General features: G+C 45.8%; 1 protein-coding gene across 1 annotated transcript in view; it reads right to left on the bottom strand.

Moving 5' to 3' along the window:
• Nucleotides 1-489: 489 nt before the first annotated feature.
• Nucleotides 490-17,903, bottom strand: part of RASSF3 (Ras association domain family member 3) — a 75,856-nt gene continuing 58,442 nt past the window's right edge. The window contains exons 2-5 of the mRNA XM_065934710.1: nt 12,789-12,896; nt 10,501-10,729; nt 8,713-8,822; nt 490-3,378 (exon numbers count right to left, since the gene is read on the bottom strand). Coding sequence (XP_065790782.1) covers nt 3,229-3,378; nt 8,713-8,822; nt 10,501-10,729; nt 12,789-12,896 — 597 coding nt within the window. The 3' untranslated portion in view covers nt 490-3,228. The remainder of the gene's footprint in view (nt 3,379-8,712; nt 8,823-10,500; nt 10,730-12,788; nt 12,897-17,903) is intronic.

Consider the following 17,903-nt stretch of genomic DNA (forward strand, 5'->3'; position numbering starts at 1 on the left):
CACCCCAATGGGAGCCCGCCCGCCACAGCTAGAGAAAGCCTGCACACAGCAACAAAGCCCCAGCGCAGCCAACAGATGCATTTTCTAGGTGGGAGGCCTCAGGAAAGGGCGAGGTGGTGGAGGAGACTTGCTGAGGAGGGACAATGGTCTATCTTGGCCGTGGTCACAGGGCAGCCACTTCATAGTAATTCTTTACTCACATGCTTCACACACTTGTGTGTATACACTTCATACACCTCTAAATATATGTATATTTCACAAAACAACTGTTTCAGGAATGTGGGCAGATACTCACCTCCAGTTATCTTCCCCAGATGGTAAGGCAAAGGAAAGTGACATTTGGAAGAACAAACGTGAACCATGCAAACCTACTGAAAACTGTCACATTTCAGCCCATGTCCACAATTGCCTTCAAGAGCAGTTCCTCCCACTCCCATGACCTTCTTTTATCCAGTATATTGCCATAAATAAAAACACACAAACATGAACTAACAACTTCAACTTTTAATAATGGAAACAATTTGCCATTCCAGAAACAATTTTAGGGGGAAAAAAAAACTCTTTCCCCATAAAAATAAACTTACACTCATGAAAATTATAAATATTATAATTTTTTTTTTTACTTCTGTGATTTAAAATGCTCCCCTGCAATACCACCCCTTCATTTAACCTCGTTCCTGTACCATCACATACTGAAGAGAAAACAGTATCACAGCAAAGCTTAGATAGTTTAATTTAACATAAGAATTTGTACAATAACTTTTTAAAATCTGTGGCCTCAGTGGCCTCTTACACATTAAAAATGCTGCAGTCACCAGTGTTTGGGAGAGACCATTGGTCTTCAAGAATCATGAACCGACAGGACTTCAACACAGTAAGTTTTCCAAGTTGAAACTTGTAGTGCAGATGACAATGAGCGAGGTCCCGGATCATACAGACGAGGATGCCTAATTTAGACAATCTACTTCAAGTAAAAAAAAAAAAAAATTTTTCACAGATACCCATCAGGTAACTACTTTAAGGTTCGAACAGTGTCTTAATCTGAGAAACAACGGCTTCACAAAATATGAGCTTACTGGGATGGGTAATTAAAAGACCAGGTGGTTGATAACAGTACACTCACACCAAAGCCATAGTCTGAATAGTAAAACCAGTATAAAAATCATGAAGGCATTCCCTGAACAATGAAGGTAAAGAATTGGTTGACAATGTCACTAAAACCTCATTGAGGCACTAAAAGGAACTTACATGCAAAATTAAACAAGATGTGCCATACATATTTTATAGCTAGTTCTACCTTTTTTTTGTTTCTTTCCAACTTTCCTTAAAAAGCTTAGGAAGATATGATTGTCTCAGCAACGTGTGTGGCATAGCAGAAGCGACACATCTGCCTCCAACAAGACGGGTGTTCTCTGAAAAGCCAGAAAAGCCACCAAGAAGGGAACAGAAATGCAGTTCTTAAAAAAGGCACAGTTCACTTAGGAGGCAAAGAACTGAAGCACCGTGGAATTTCAAAAAGAATCCATTAGGTGTCACCAAAGTGTTAACAATTCCTTGGGAATTTATAAACAATATCTAGACTACGAATAGACTGGAAGGCCCCTGTGGAAGCACAACACACCTTTCCTGTTGTTTTCAGATGACCTACTGCGTAAAATGAGACTCTCTAAGCTGTTTTAAGGAAGGCTCCTATTGCACATGCACTTCTTTGGTCTGCAGGAACATGCACTTTGGTTAAAAATCTAAGAAGCCCCCTCCTCTGTGGTCCGCTGGGAGTGGACGCTGCCCCCCGCCCTCACTTCACACTCACCCTTGGGAACTGAGGACCTGATGGTCGTCCTGGGCCTCCTCAATCCACACCCCTGTTCTACGTCAGTCTACTTCAGTTTATGAGACGGGAGGAGAAGGGAGGGCAGTGAGGGGCGGGAAGGAGGAAGAAGGGAGGGGAAGGCTAGACGGAAAGGAGGGAGTGATGGTCAAACAAGAGTGCTGAGAGCCCCTCGCTCTACAAACCGCTCAACAAGTCCCAGTTGGGCGGAGCGGCTTTGGGGGGCTGGGGGGTACACTGCCTCCTCCCGAACTCCTTTTCCGCTTTGAAAAGCAACCTCAGGGGGAAACTGTAACATCACAGGGGTCAGTGCTGGCGCTCACCGCCCGGCCGGCCCAGAGAGGCTGCACCCATCAGACCTTCCGCCCCGGAAGGGCGGGGAGGGCGCCAGCTCACCAAGATGGCGCCAGCTCACCAAGATGGCGCCAGCTCACCAAGATGGCGCCAGCTCACCAAGATGGCGCCAGCTCACCAAGATGGCGCCAGCTCACCAAGATGGCGCCAGCTCACCAAGATGGCGCCAGCTCACCAAGATGGCGCCAGCTCACCAAGATGGCGCCAGCTCACCAAGATGGCGCCAGCTCACCAAGATGGCGGCTCCCCCTGCCTCCCCGGCCTGGCGGCCATCCTCCTCTGGGTCTAGCTCCTGCTTTCTTTGGTTTCCGTTCCCACGTTGTACTCACCAGGAAATCAAGCACTATGACAATGGATTTAATGTCTCTAAACTGAAAGCTTTTAGCCCCTCAACAAGCAAGTTCACCTCCTCCTCCACCATCCACTTACCCAAACCACCTTCCCTCAGGGCTCCCCACCTCTACCCTCCAACTTCTTCCATCCTTCCTCTTCCCTCTCTCTGTCAGACTCCTCCAAAATCCTTCACCAACTCCTCAGCGCCCCTAGCTTCCTGTGCCCTTCAATTCACATGAATTGTTTCCTCTGACATTAAAAACAAAACAAAAAAACCCCCAGTAACAGACAGGTAGTTTCAACGTAAGACAAGTATTCAGAAAGAGTCCTTGTTAAGCTTTTAAAAAATCATTTGCACACCCTTAAGCTTAACATCATCATATACTCAACTAAAAGAAAATAAGGGGAAAAAAACACCTCAAAGTCCATGCTTCCAAGCACTCTAGAATGCTCCAGACGAGACCACAGGTTCACAGCTTGCCAAGAGGTAACACCGGGGTGCGGTTAACAACGAGCTTGCGGAATCCCTGACAGAGGACACCCAAGCTGCAGGACGTGCGTGACCAGTTTGGGGGAACTAGATCTAGAGATGTGTAAAAAGGAGAGGCCCTAGCATCATAGGGCAAGAAAACCGCCCTCCGACAAGAGAGGCCCTGGCTGCCGGTGCACGCGCAGGTCCCGCGCCGTCCCTGAGGGGCAGGGAGCCCCGCACTTTACCCCGGTTTCCACGCCTGGCTGAGGGCTTCTTCCAGCTTGTGTCTGTAGGCCGCATAGCGCTCCTTCAGGTTCTGTAGCTGCTCGTCTTCTTCCTTGTCCAAGATCCTCAAGAAATTCTGTAGCTCTGGCAGGCTGAAGGCTTCCCACTGTGAAGGGAACACAAAAATGAGAAACGCCAGGTGTTTATTGATTCAAGACTTAGGAATGAGGAGGGCGGGGAGCACAGGGGAGAGTGATTGCCTCCCCCTCCTGACTCACACTGCCCCATGCTGCCCGGCCTCCTCAGAAGGCCTGGCGGACAAGAGCTGAGCCTCCTGACCAGCCTTGCATCCCCACCTCGGCTCACTCCCACTGCCCGCCGCTCCCCTCCTCCCAGCCTCCTCCGAAAGGGCTCTAAGAGCAAACACCTAATCCATTAGACACTAACCCTCAGAAGCATGAAATGGAACGCCACACTCCCTCCTCCCTCCCTCTCCGTGGGTTCCTCATTGTCACTGCCTTCTTCCCCAGTTCCCATGATCAATCTCACCCCCTCCTATCCGCCACCATCTTCCACTCCAACCCTGGGATAGCCTCCTAGCTCCACTTTTCCATTCCCTAATCTGTTCCCCCAAACAGCCAGCCTGAATACTCTCGCTTAAATGCCAATCGAGGCATGACCGCCCATGTCTGGAATCATTCAGTGGCTTCCTGTGGTTGTTTCTGCTAAGTCTGAAAGACTGTCCCCTCTCCAGTCCCACCTCTGTCCCTGCGCCCCTCACTCGTTGCCCTCTGTGGCTCTGCACACGCTTTCCCCTCCTCCACTCTGCCGGTGAACTCCTCCTCAACCTTCAAGTCCCAGATTCCATGCCACTGTCTTTTAAGAAGCCTTCCATGATTTCCTTCCCTTCTTGCTCAGTCAGGATTATATCTTTTAGAAACTTTCACTGAGCACTGGAAGCCCTGATCACAGCCTGATCACAAAAGACCTAAACAGTATTATAATTATTTGGTTAGTATTTCTCTTGTCTGCACTGCATCTGTTGTACTTCCAACTATGTGGGCTTTGTCTTTGGCCCTTGAGCTTCTGACTTCATTTTCCCTAATAGCACCTGGTACTCGGCAGGCACAAAATGTTTATGGAATTTTTCTTTAAAAAAAAATTTTTTTTTTTAAGCAGTAAATATCAAGAAGGGTGTGTGGCATCACCTGGGAGGTTTCTTTCCAAACTACACCTCCTCCCCTCCCAAAAGGAGGTCCTCAGTCCTGGGCTGAGCACCACTATCTCGGCCAGGAGCAATGTCTGATGGGGGGACTCCCGGGGGATGGGAAAAAACAGGATAACCTATTACAAGTGCCGAGAGAGGAGACAGAATAAAATCACCAAATGGATCGATGACTGAAAGAAATTGGCTCTTGGAGACTGGCTGAGCTAGTTACTAAAGAAAGTGAGAGGTGAAGCGGGAGAACGAAACTGTCTACATTAGAATACTCAGTTAATTTGAAAATTAACAACTTATGTTTCACATAAGTTCTCCAAAATAAAGACATTATAAATTAGCATCTCCCTCCCACTCTCTGACAGCTATGGAAAGTTTCTTCTCTCAATTCAGTTAACCTCAAAAACTTGAGACACAGGCATACCATAGAGAGGTCAGAAAAGCAATCCAGAACATTAGAACACAATGTAAAGTGAATTTCAAAACTAAGCCAACATAATTCCCTCCCAGACAATGCAGCTCCAATTACACTAACTAAACTATGTGCAACACTCAGAAACTAGGACCAAGAAAGATAAGATGCTGACAAGACTATGCTGATATGACTGACTTGTTTGCAGAGGGCAGACTATCAGTGCAGTTCAGTTCAGTCACTCAGTCATGTCCGACTCTTTGCGATCCCATGAACCACAGCACGCCAGGCCTCCCTGTCCATCACCAACCCCCGGAGTCTACCCAAACCCATGTCCATCGAGTTGGTGATGCCATCCAGCCATCTCATCCTCTGTCGTCCCCTTCTCCTCCTGCCCTCAATCCCTCCCAGCATCAGGGTCTTTTCCAATGAGTCAACTCTTCACATGAGGTGGCCAAATTACTGGAGTTTCAGCTTCAGCATCAGTCCTTCCAATGAACACCCAGGACTGATCTCCTTTAGGATGGACTGGTTGGATCTCCTCGCAGTCCAAGGGACTCTCAAGATCCTTCTCCAACACCACAGTTCAAAAGCATCAATTCTTCGGTGCTCAGCTTTCTTCACTGTCCAACTCTCACATCCATACATGACCACTGGAAAAACCATAGCCTTGACTAGATGGACTGTTGTTGGCAAAGTAATGTCTCTGCTTTTAAATATGGTATCCAGGTTGGTCATAACTTTCCTTCCAAGGAGCAAGCGTCTTTTAATTTCATGGCTGCAATCACCATCTGCAGTGATTTTGGAGCCCCAAAAAAATATAGTCTGATACTGTTTCCACTGTTTCCCCATCTATTTGCCATGAAGTGATGGGACCAGATGCCATGATCTTAGTTTTCTGAATGTTGAGCTTTAAGCCAACTTTTTCACTCTCCTCTTTCACTTTCATCAAGAGGCTTTTTAGTTCCTCTTTCTGCCATAAGGGTGGTGGTATCTGCATATCTGAGATTATTGATGTTTCTCCTGGCAATCTTGATTCCAGCTTGTGCTTCATCCAGCCCAGCATTTCTCATGATGTACTCTGCATATAAGTTAAATAAGCAGGGTGACAATATACAGCCTTGACGTGCTCCTTTTCCTATTTGGAACCAGTCTGTTGTTCCATGTCCAGTTCTAACTATTGCTTCCTGACCTGCATACAGGTTTCTCAAGAGACAAGTCAGATGGTCTGGTGTTCCCATCTCTTTAAGAATTTTCCACAGTTTATTGTGATCCACACAGTCAAAGGATTTGGCATAGTCAATAAAACAGAAATAGATGTTTTTCTGGAACTCTCTTGTTTTTTCAATGATCCAGCAGATGTTGGCAATTTGATCTCTTGTTCCTCTGCTTTTCTAAAACCAGCTTGAATATCTGGAAGTTCATGGTTCACGTATTGCTGAAATCTGGCTTGGAGAACTCTGAGCATTACGTTACTAGTATGTGAGATGAGTGCAATTGTGTGGTAGTTCGAGCATTCTTTGGCATTGCCTTTCTTTGGGATTGGAATGAAAACTGACCTTTTCCAGTCTTGTGGCCACTGCTGAGTTTTCCAAATTTGCTGGCATATTTAGTGCAGCACTTTCACAGCATCATCTTTCAGGATTTATAACAGCTCAACTGGAATTCCATCACCTCCACTAGCTTTGTTCATAGTGATGCTTTCTAAGGCCCACTTGACTTCACATTCCAGGATGTCTGGCTCTAGGTGAGTGATCACACCATTGCGATTATCTGGGTTGTGAAAATCTTTTTCATATAGTTCTTCTGTGTATTCTTGCCACCTCTTCTTAATATCTTCTGCTTCTGTTAGGTCAATACCATTTCTGTCCTTTACTGAGCCCATCTTTGCATGAAATGTTCCCTTGGTATCTCTAATATTCTTAAAGAGATCTCTAGTCTTTCCCATTCTGTTGTTTTCCTCTATTTCTTTGCACTGATCACTGAGGAAGGCTTTTTATCTCTATTGCTATTCTTTGGAACTCTGCATTCAGATGGGAATATCTTTCCTTTTCTCCTTTGCTTTTTGCTTCCCTTCTTTTCGCAGCTATTTGGAAGGCCTTCTGAGACAGCCATTTTGCTTTTTTGCACTTCTTTTCCATGGGGATGGTCTTAATCCCTGTCTCCTGTACAGTGTTACAAACCTCCATCCATAGTTCATCAGGCACTCTGTCTATCAGATCTAGTCCCTTAAATCTATTTCTCATTTCCACTGTATAGTCATAAGGGATTTGATTTCGGTCATACCTGAATGGTCTAGTGGTTTTCCCTACTTTCTTCAATTTAAGTCTGAATTTGGCAATAAGGAGTTCATGGTCTGAGCCACAGTCAGCTCCCAGTCTTGTTTATGCTGACTGTATAGAGCCTCTCCATCTTTGGCTGCAAGAATATAATCAATCTGATTTCGGTGTTGACCATCTGGTGATGTCCATGTGTAGAGTCTTCTCTTGTGTTGTTGGAAGAGGGTGTTTGCTATGACCAGTGCATTCTCTTGGCAAAACTCGATTAGCCTTTGCCCTGCTTCATTCTGTACTCCAAGGCCAAATTTCCCTGTTACTCCAGGTGTTTCCTGACTTCCTACTTTTGCATTCCAGTCCCCTATAAAAAGACATCTTTTTGGGGTGTTCTAAAAGGTCTTGTAGGTCTTCGTAGAACCGTTCAACTTCAGCTTCTTCAGTGTTACTGGTTGGGGCATAGGCTTGGATTACCATGATACTGAATGGTTTGCCTTGGAAACGAACAGACTATCAAGTGCCAGCCAAAACCTCAAATTTTAGACTTTTGTACCAAGCTATCTCTTCAAAGTGAGAGTGGATTTTAAAGATTTCAAAACATAAAATCAAAAGAAACTTCCAAAATGTCCCAAATCACTGTCTTCCTAAAACTCCCCTAAATAAACTTCCAATTTACGCTGACATATAAACATACTCTTTACCAAGCATGTTTACATACATTTCTAATTTGTGACTCAAAACCACCTTTTCAAGTTTGTAGTCCCACTTTACAGATTTTAAAACTGAGGACTGAAAAGAGCAGATTTACCCAATGTTGTGCTCCTAATTTGGCAAAAGCGATGGCAGGAAGCAGAGTCTTGGTTTCTTAACTTTTAACCTAGAAACTATTCTCACTGCATCACAAAATGCTCTACATGGAAAATTCGTGCCATTTCCAATTCTAGACAAAAGGCTGAGACCCAGAGCTTGAGAGATTTACTCAACTGACACTTGATCTAGAAGGACAGTCTAAAGTGCCTTTTCCTTCAACTGAACTGACCTAAATACAATCCTTCTTGGAGAGAAAATGGCAAATAACGCACGTATAGACATAAATTCTTAAATTATCCGGGCAAAGAGGAAAGAAAGAGTCTAGAAAGTTAAATGGCTTTCATAGTAAAGAGACTGTATTTCCCTTTATTCCCTTTAGAGCGAAGGAGCCTGGAGACTTTGATTACCAGCAAACATATGGAGAGTGTCAACTTTCAAAGCGCAGCTGGATTAGAGTAATTTGGAGGTGGAAGGGGTGAAAATGAGTCTGGGAGGTGATAAAGTTTAAAAAAAAGTGTATATCCTCCCACCTCTGAAAATTACAGACCCAAATAATGAGTGTTATGAGAAAATTATACTGTAGAGTAACTCTGGGTTCATTTCTGACAATTCAGAAACGCCCTGCCTCCACAGGACCACCTCTCCTCCCATGACAAGCAGACACACACATTCCCTCTCCCCTCCCCACCCCTCCTCCTGCGCAGTCAGTGGTAGAGTCACTGGACCAGAGCGAAAACAGGACCAGCTGGTCTGCAGAGTTCAAAGCAAGAATGAACAGTCACTTACCTCTCCAATTTCATGTTCGCGAAGAACAAAACTGAGTGTGTCTGTTCTGGGACCTGCTACCAGACGCAGGTAGAGTGGATGTTCCCGGTCCGAGAGCTTGCAGGCGTAGACTGGTGAGAAGGAGACGCATCTCACAAATACTGTAACACGACATCATTGCCCTCCCCATCCCCAGATCAACGCAACAGTGTGATTGCCTCAGCCACCTGGGCACCACCCTCCTCATCTTGTCACCAACAAATAGCCCACAGTGGAATGAATTCTATACTACTTCCATTCTATCTGCATCATGTAAACTGGGCCTTGATTTAAAAAGGAAATCATTCTTGAGAATGAATTGAAATGAGTATCACTCTCAAAATGGGCTTATAATTCATCCCGTTCCTCCTTTTAGAAAGCAAGATAAACCTAAAACAGGATCTGCAATCCCTGAAACAATAAAAATATACCTTCCCAAGAACATGAAATCAGAACTCTAGAAGCAAATTTTCCTACAGATTAATTTAGATTCAGCAGGCACAAACAAAGCAGTCTGTCTGAACACAAGCTCTGCACACACTCTCCCCCCCTTCCCCTCTCCCCGCCTCCCCCTGTCTCCCCCTCCCCCTCTCCTTCCCTCCCCCTCCCCTTCTCCCTCCCCCCCCTCTCTCCCTCCCTCTCCATATCTCTCTCTCCCTCTCTCCCTCCCTTGTAGGGTTGAAAGATTTGCCTTGTGGGTAATATGTCAGTAGATGCTATTACTGTTAGATTATGCAGCTAAAGACCAGGTGGGGCACGCAAAGAAGGTGGCAAGACAAAATGCCATCTGAATTGATCTGTATTATTTTCTCCCTTTCGGAGACCACTGCATTATACACTATATATACATCTCCCCTGGAAATGTAAACTTCCCCCCACTCTGAGCCTGTGGCCTCTGAAGGAGGGGAACCTCGGCCTATTTAGCCCTGTATTCTGCAGGCTCGGCCCACAGTACGTGTTGAAGAACCGTGAGCATACTCAGCATCTAGCTGGGTTTCATCCCCAGGCAACCAAGGGACTTTCCCATCATGCCAAGGTGAGTGGGTTTTCTGCCACAGCTGCTACAGGCTCAACCCAGAAAAACTAGGGAAGGCACAAATGTTCACATATATACACCATTTTCAAATCAACACTCAGTGAATCACTAAATCCCTGTTGTCCACCATCAGTATCAATTTCTGTTCAACGATGACCTGACCTGGAATATCTTATTCAGTAATTTAAGATTCTTTTTAATCCACTGATGGTGGGCATTAAGTTCAGACAGGTAGACCTCAGATCAAAATGTTATTCATCTGCTGCATGTGCCTCTGGGGAGGGGTGGAGGATGGGGGGGTCAGGGTGCCAACCCATCGCAGGGTCACATCTAGCATGAGACAGGCTAAGGGAAAAGGAGAGCCCAGGACTGTGCCATGGACAGAAGCCTGCATGTTGACCAATGACATCCAACGTCAATGTGCTACTGAAAACTTATAAGCACAAAGCACTCTTCCTTGTGCTGGGTGGGGTGGTGGGGGCGGGGGGAGGGAGGCTATCCGACAAATCCTCCATAAATACCCATCACATACTTCACATACAGATACCTCTGGGCTCTCAGACCGAGAGTTGTCCACCTGAAAAACACAGCCGGCCAGGATGCATTCACCATTTATTCCAGAATACGTCCCCGGGCTCTGACATAACTGACACAGGTACACCCACCAGTCTTCCATGAATGAGGTCAAAAGACAGAAACAAAAGCAGGGACCATTTTCATTTTAAGCATGGTACCTTGATCTTCCCGGTGACACCGCTTATAAAGTGCAAACTTGGTAGGGCTCTCGGTCACAAGAAACTTCTTAAGCAGGGCCTCGATCACTTCGCCAACGGTGTTCGTGCTGCTGATGTGAAGGGTGTTCATACAGCCATTGCTACTGAGAGCAGGTTTTCCAGCAGTCTGTGAAGGTTTGCAGAGTTCCATCTGTACTTTAATGAAGCCAGTGTAAATCCCATTTGAATTCTGAGGCAGGAAGAGGAACACACACGTGAGCTGAGCATTTTAGGGCAGGAGCGTATCAAAACAACAACAGAAAAGGAAGGTGAAACACTCCCTCCCTTGTTCTCTTCTTTTATGGCTCCGGGGCAGAGGCTCACTCAAGACGGCCCCTCGGGAGATGACCTCGGAAAGGTTAACACACTCCAGGAAAGGGCTTCTCAGGCAAGGTCTGCAGGGCAGATGTGGGGACCAAAGCCTGCGAAGCTGCATGTGAAAGGTCGGGGCCCACGGGTGAGCCTGCCATCCCCTGGCACAGATGCTGGCCAACCCACAAGGCTCGTTAAAGCTTGGGGCCATGTGCAGGCTAACTGCTCAAAGGAAACAACATCTCCAACTGATGACCAGCTATTACACAAAAAAGGAAAGTCACAATTAGGACTCTGAAATACTCAAGTAACAAGGAGCAGACGGGAAGAAAACAAGCTATTTTCATTCCTAGTGGCTAGCCTATGTACCCGACATTACCAACTTTGCTTAAACTATTTTATATAGTGTAGGATCCCCCCTAGCGTGGATACACAATGAGGCACTTCAGACACCTCAAGCAGCAATATTTTTACAACAAATTCAAGTTACAATGTAAACCATAGACATTATTATACAAACACTTGTGTTTTCTTTTGTTTTTTTGTTTGGCCAGGCCACGCAGCATGCAGGGTCCTAATACCTAACCAGGGCCTCCTGCAGTGGAGTCCTAACCACTGGACCACAGGGGAAATCCCCTGCACTTGTCTTAATTGGTGGTAGAATATTTCAGTTGCTAAAAATAGTTATAATGGTCTGGTCTTTACCTTTAACTTCTAGTATATTCAGAAAAAAACAAACAAACATTGTAATGCTTTATTTAAATAAGCCTTCAGGTTAAGTTATATATAAATGACAGTTAACACAGAACATGAAAAATCTCCTTTATGGGCCATTGCTTTTCTTCCTTTCCACAAGATCAATTTATAATACTAATTCACTCATTATTCTTGTGGAAAGTATTATACAACATTTCACTTTTTCTTTTTAATCTTTGAAATGACATGGAAATTTGCATCTGTTTTAATCTCCAAGGGGGAGAGAATGTTCTGCTTTGATAAAAACCATGTTTGAAAAAGGAGAAGTAAGACTGGTGGAATAAAGAGGAATAATCTTGAGATTATCTGCTGTCTCTCTTTTTGGGTGGAGTCCCACCAGATAGGGATCCTTTCTCACAAGGGTTTATATTTAAAAGCTCCTCCCCAAGGGTCACAGAATTCAGTCGGACCTGTTCTAACCAGGTCGTCCCATCCTTTGCTGAACTCTTGTCAGTTCAGGGTCGCTAGACGGCCAGGCAGGGCTTCAAGGGCCCTGGACACTGGCCCCGAGGGGTGGCAGGTGCCTCGAGGAAGGTCACCCCGGGCGGGGCAAGGCCAGGCCAGCCAGAGGAACCCGCAGCGGGCTCTGCTGTGGGCTTCCCTCCTGTGTCACCAAGCCTGGGCTTTGCCCTTCTGCACCCCTGCTCCCCGCTGAGCTTCGGACAGCTCCAGCACAAAGCTGTAGAAAAGGCAAAGTTGAAACAACAGTGTAGGAAGCTGAGCGTTACTAACACACGCTCCGTCTTACACCCACAACCAGCTGAGAAAACTCTGAGCTCAACTACATCCCAATCCGTGGTCACAAAATCCTTTTCCTGACACTTCCAGATTTATTTGCATAAGGTAAAACTTATCTAAGGCCTTGTTAGAATCTGAGTTACCGCCCCTGTGTTAAACAGGCAAGGATTACACGCAGTGCTAAGAACCCTTTGGAGGTCATAACATCTTTCAAAATAAAATTTAAGGAAGTGTTGACTGATTTTGAGATAAAGGTACTTCAAAATACAGCTCTCATTTGAAAGATGCAGAAATATCTGGTTTTCTGGTCCTGTATACCTTAATCTTTAAATTTCTGCAAGCGTGATTCAGAGATTTTAAAACATACAGACTGTGGTACCAACAACTTATAGTTGTCCTTTGACATTGTCCAGCTAAACAGTATTATTAGCATGGGTGCTCACCAAGGTCATCTTCAACTTGTCTGTGACTGCTAAGTTGTATTTCTGAACTTTCTCTTTGATTTCCTCTTTGCTGAGGTAATTGTGGGTTTCCTTCTCTTTCTCCACATCCTAGAAGAAAAATATGCCAAACCATCCATGAGCAATCACAGAAAAAAATGAAGAAAAGCCAGGATTCTTTTCACATGCCGCATAACGACAGCTATGGAGCACTTTGCCTTCTCTCTTTCTCTCTCTCTCTCTCTCTCTCTCTCTCTCACACACACACACACACACACACACATCCTATGAACTTTACAGTCTTTATCAGCAAAAAGTATGGTAGTTAATGAGTGTTAAACTGGCACTAATCACTTACCTGTCAAATTCCACACAACTGCCAGAAGGTCATTTAATCTTCCAAACAAAGATACAGGTAGCCAGACCTCCTAGACCCACCCACTCTCAACCCCCACCCCTCCGGTCTCTCCCCACACTCTGCAGGGGAGGATTTTAGTGAAATCCTCTCTTGACTGTGAAAAATTCACCAACTGTTTTGTCTAAAGAGCTCAAGCAGTGCATGACGTCATGTGACAGCTGATGTCAATCGCCGATGGCCACACTCCAGAGTCCTGTGGCCCCTGAAGCCGGGCACGCCAGGCAACTGACTTACCCAACAACCTAACCAAGCAGGCATTTTTACTTCCGTTTCTAGATGAGATCAAGTTCTAAGAAGTAAACTAATCTCCCAATAAAAACTGCTCTGTGGAAGTGTTGGCACTTACCTGAGAAACCTGGTCCCAAAGCCCACCCACCCTCAGTAACCCCAAGTACTTGCACCTGGGGTCCTCATTTTAATCTTCGTCAGCATCCCCCCGTTACAGAGACACGGAGGCTAACAGAGGTCAAGTGGCTTGCCGGGGACAACCCAAATGGTTAAGATACCAAGCTCAATTTTAATCCAGGTCCCCTGTGTTGTTTCCACTAAATAGGCCCCCACCATTCCTGTGTAGGTGTTTGAAAACTTAAAAAAAGGCTGCATAATCAGATTCAAACTTGAGAAACAAACTCAAAAAAGAAGAAGGGTCCGAATAACCTTCAAGATAGAGAGGAGACTGGATGATTTAATAACCCCCTAAATAAAACCTTTGAAAAGTACCTCTTTTCCAGCCAGATACATCACCCCATCCTCGCAGCTGCAGGCTATCGGAGTAGGCATTTGCTCCCACCAGGCACTGGGAGCTAGTGTGATGAACACACCCCCACCAGCGAGGAAAGAACCTGCATGCCGGAGCTCTTTAAGGGCATCAAATCCATTCAGGTCTCCCGTTTCCTTGCCTGGAGACCCAGAGAGGGCTGTGCTGACTGTAAGTCATCTCAGGAACTGTTCGATTCCAGTCCTGTCCCAGTGAGGTCGGCGGGTCAGTGTTGGGAGGCCAGCGCGGTCACTGCCCAGCTTCAGAAGAAAACCTCAAGTCCCTTGGGGAGCATTCTATCTACCAGTGTCAAGTCCCAGAGCAATCTTATTTTTGGTGTCAATGGTTAGGGGAGGAAAAAGCTGTAGATTAAAGTAACTTTTCAGGAGCTTCAGTGACTATTTCTAAGGAAATTTAAAACATGTCTCTCACATCTCTCTGCCTGACCCACTCTTTCCAGTCCACAATTACCAGCACCAGGTCATGGCTGGAGCAGAAAATGAGAGTCTTACAGCATTCATTATTCACCATAAACTATTCAAAGACTCTTCAAAGCACACCCTAAAAAGTATACAATAAGAGGGGGCAGGGATAAACTAGGAATTTGGGATTCACAGATACACACTACTAAATATTAAAGATAAACAAGGACCTACTGTATAGTACAGGGAACTATATTCAATATCTTCTAACAACTTATAATGGAAAAGAACCTGAAGAAGAATCTATCGGAAACAGAACCACTTTCCTGTACATCTGAAACACAGTAAGTCAACTACACCTCAATTGGAAAAAAAAAAAAAAGAGAGAGAAAATAATTATAAGATATAATACATGGTACTTCCCTGGACATCCAAGGGTTAAGACTGCGTTTCCATTACTGGGGATGAGCATTCAACCCCTGGTTGGGAATCCCAACTAAGACCCCACATGCCACACACTGCAGCCAAAAAAAAGGTTTCATTAAACAAAATATATATATGTAACTTTTTTTAAAACAAAAGTATACAAGGAGAGACTTTCCATTTCATGGGTGTGGGATGTGATGTTGGCAGGGCAAAGGGTGCTGGGAAAGTGGCCCATTCCAGCCAGACCTGGGACTCAGCCAGGTCACCGAAACTAATGCTGAGCCCTGGGCTACCAACCCGAGTCTGCTCTCTCGTTTCCTATCAGATAAGAAATGATACTGGAGTCGACATCTCCAAAGTGTTTCCCTGCTTTCCGTTTGCAAAAATGTGCTTCCACTAGTGCGACCAATGGGACAGGATGGCTCCACTCAAGGAATCAAGGAAACCAAAGGCTCGCCATTAAAAATGCACAAAAATAGTAAGCTGTCTGAATACTGGAGCGTACATGCACTCTAGGGGCTTACTACTTGAAGAAAGAAGAAAAGGAGGAAGGCTGAGGGGAGTGCAGAAGAGCAACGGGCAGGTGGTCAGATCGTTTCGGTCAGTCCTTGATCACAGGTTTTGCTGACGACACTGGACTTGGCACCCATCCTGAGGCCTCCTCGGGTCAGCATTCCCAGGAGCTTCAGTCAAAGGAGCAGGCCAGTCTGGGAAGAGAAACTTGCCCTGGGTCATCCACACATGCATAACTGAGACATGCCTGTGTAAACCACTCAGCCGACTTCCTCAGAGATTAAAAACCCAGCAAACCATAGGAAGCAACAACAGAAAAGAGATGGATCCAAAGATCTCCAAGATCTCTTCCAAACCTAAAATCTCATTATTAAAAGATCAACTGCAAAGCAAATCTCAGAGAAGCAACTAAACCCTAAAGGGCTGTGAGCCTGTATTTTCTTTAAATACCTATGAAAAGAAAGTGAAAGCGAAGTCACTCAGTCGTGTCCGACTCTTTGCGACCCCATGGACTGTAGCCCACCAGGCTCCTCTGTCCACGGGATTTTCCAGGCAAGAATACTGGAGTGGGTTGCCAGTTCCTTCTCCAGGAGATCTTCCCGACCCAGGGATTGAACCTGGGTCTCCCACATTGTAGGCAGACGCTTTACCATCTGAGCCACCAGGGAAGTCCTTAAATACCTATATATACTTGTAAATCAAGTATAATTGATGTACAATGTTATAATAGTTTAAGGTATATAACATAGTAGGCTTCCAGCTGGTGCTAGTGGTAGAGAACCTGCCTGCCAATGCAGGAGACACAGAAGACTCGGGTTCGATCCCTGGTTCAGGAAGATCCCCTGGAGGAGGGCATGGCAAGCCACTCCAATATTCTTGCCTGGAGAATCCCTTGGACAGAGAAGCCTGGCGGGTTACAGTTTATAGGGTCGCAAAGAGTTGGACACGACTGAAGCGACTTTGACATGTAACATCCTGTTTGTTTCAGGTGTACAACATAATGATTTTATATGTACATAAAAATGGTCACCAAAGTAAGTTCAGTTTACATTCATCACCACCCAGTTAATTTTTTTTTTCCTTCTGATAAGAATGTCTAAGATCTACACTCTTCTTCTGTGATCTTGCATTTTTCAGTCAACTGAGGCAGCAACTGTTCAGCAAGGCCTAGTCACTCAGCAAATATTTTCTGAACAGAAGCTGTGGGCCAGGCATGCCCCGTGTGGGGACATCACACAGCACCTCCACCTTCATGGCGCTTCCTGTCCGACGCAGGTGTGAGTGAAGAGACTTCCAGGAGGTTAACTAAGCTCAGTTCCTCCGAGGAGAGGAGTCTGGCAGCCAAGGGAGAGGCCTAGGAACCATACCTGAGGCCCTGGCGCGGAAGACACTGGTTTCTCTTAGTGTCGGAACTGGAGAAAGTCTCCTGATTTGGGAAACTTCCAGATTGTTTAACCCTTTAAAAGAGGACACCCTGGCCCTTCCTCTCACACCAGGAAGAATCCTCCTGCATGTCCTCCAAACACAATGCATGCCTACAGGCTTCCCTGGTGGTTCAGATGGTAAAGAATCTGCCTGCAAATGCAAGAGACCTAGGTTCGATCCCTGAGTCGGGAGGATCCCCTGGAGAGAAGGGCATGGCAACCCACTCCAGTATTCTCGCCTGGAGAATGCCACGGACAGAGGAGCCTGGCGGGTTACAGTCCATGGGTCTCAAAGAGTCGGGCACGAGTGAGCTCCCAACACTGCTACTACACTAGCAGGACAGAGCCCAGAAGGGAGAAGGCAGATTCCCTGAGTACAAAGGCAAGGAGGTTAAAAAAAACAAACCACGTGGTGGGCGTGGGGCAGACAGCATGGAGCATAAACATTCATCTGCAATTGCATGGTGAGGAGGAAATGGCATGGTGGCCCGAGTCTGTGAACGCTGTTGTTCTTGGCAGCAGGGGAGGGTATGGTGCCACGCCTGAGAGTGTCTGTTTGGGAAGTTACCAGTCAGCTTTTTTATAAGCCATTTTTCTTTTACATTCCCCAAACCCTCCAGTTTCTCAAAGGGCAAGCTCTTCCATGCAAAACTATAAACCCTAGACTCTTTGCTCATGTTTACACCTAGCAAATCTCTGGAAGGCTGCTCTTGGGTTTGCCTCAGTTCCTGGGTGAGGTCACATTGCTGTTTTTACACCGGTGAACTTTCATAAGGGGCACGCCCTACCTCCCAGACACACAGGAATCCCAGGCAGCGTGGCTCAGACTGTGTGAAGGGAGCGTGGCCCGGCTCCAGGCTGGAGGGGCTCACAACCCCACTCTCCAAGAATATACAGACCCCTGCGAACCTGGACACTGCTTACACCCTTCCTGCCATTTTTTTTGTAATTCTGAAATCATATCACAATTAAAGTTTTTTTCTTCCAGTTTTATCGAGATATAATTGACAACAACACTGTATAAAATACAGCATAATTTCTTAAGTTAAAAATATAACAATTAAAAAAACCTAAACAAGTATAAAGCATCTGAGGGTAACTACGAGGGGGGAGCAGGGAGAAAGGGAGAGAGATGGGAGGGCAGAGGGAGGGAGAAGG

This window comes from Muntiacus reevesi, chromosome 4 (assembly GCF_963930625.1).
Source record: "Muntiacus reevesi chromosome 4, mMunRee1.1, whole genome shotgun sequence".
Lineage (NCBI taxonomy): Eukaryota > Metazoa > Chordata > Mammalia > Artiodactyla > Cervidae > Muntiacus > Muntiacus reevesi.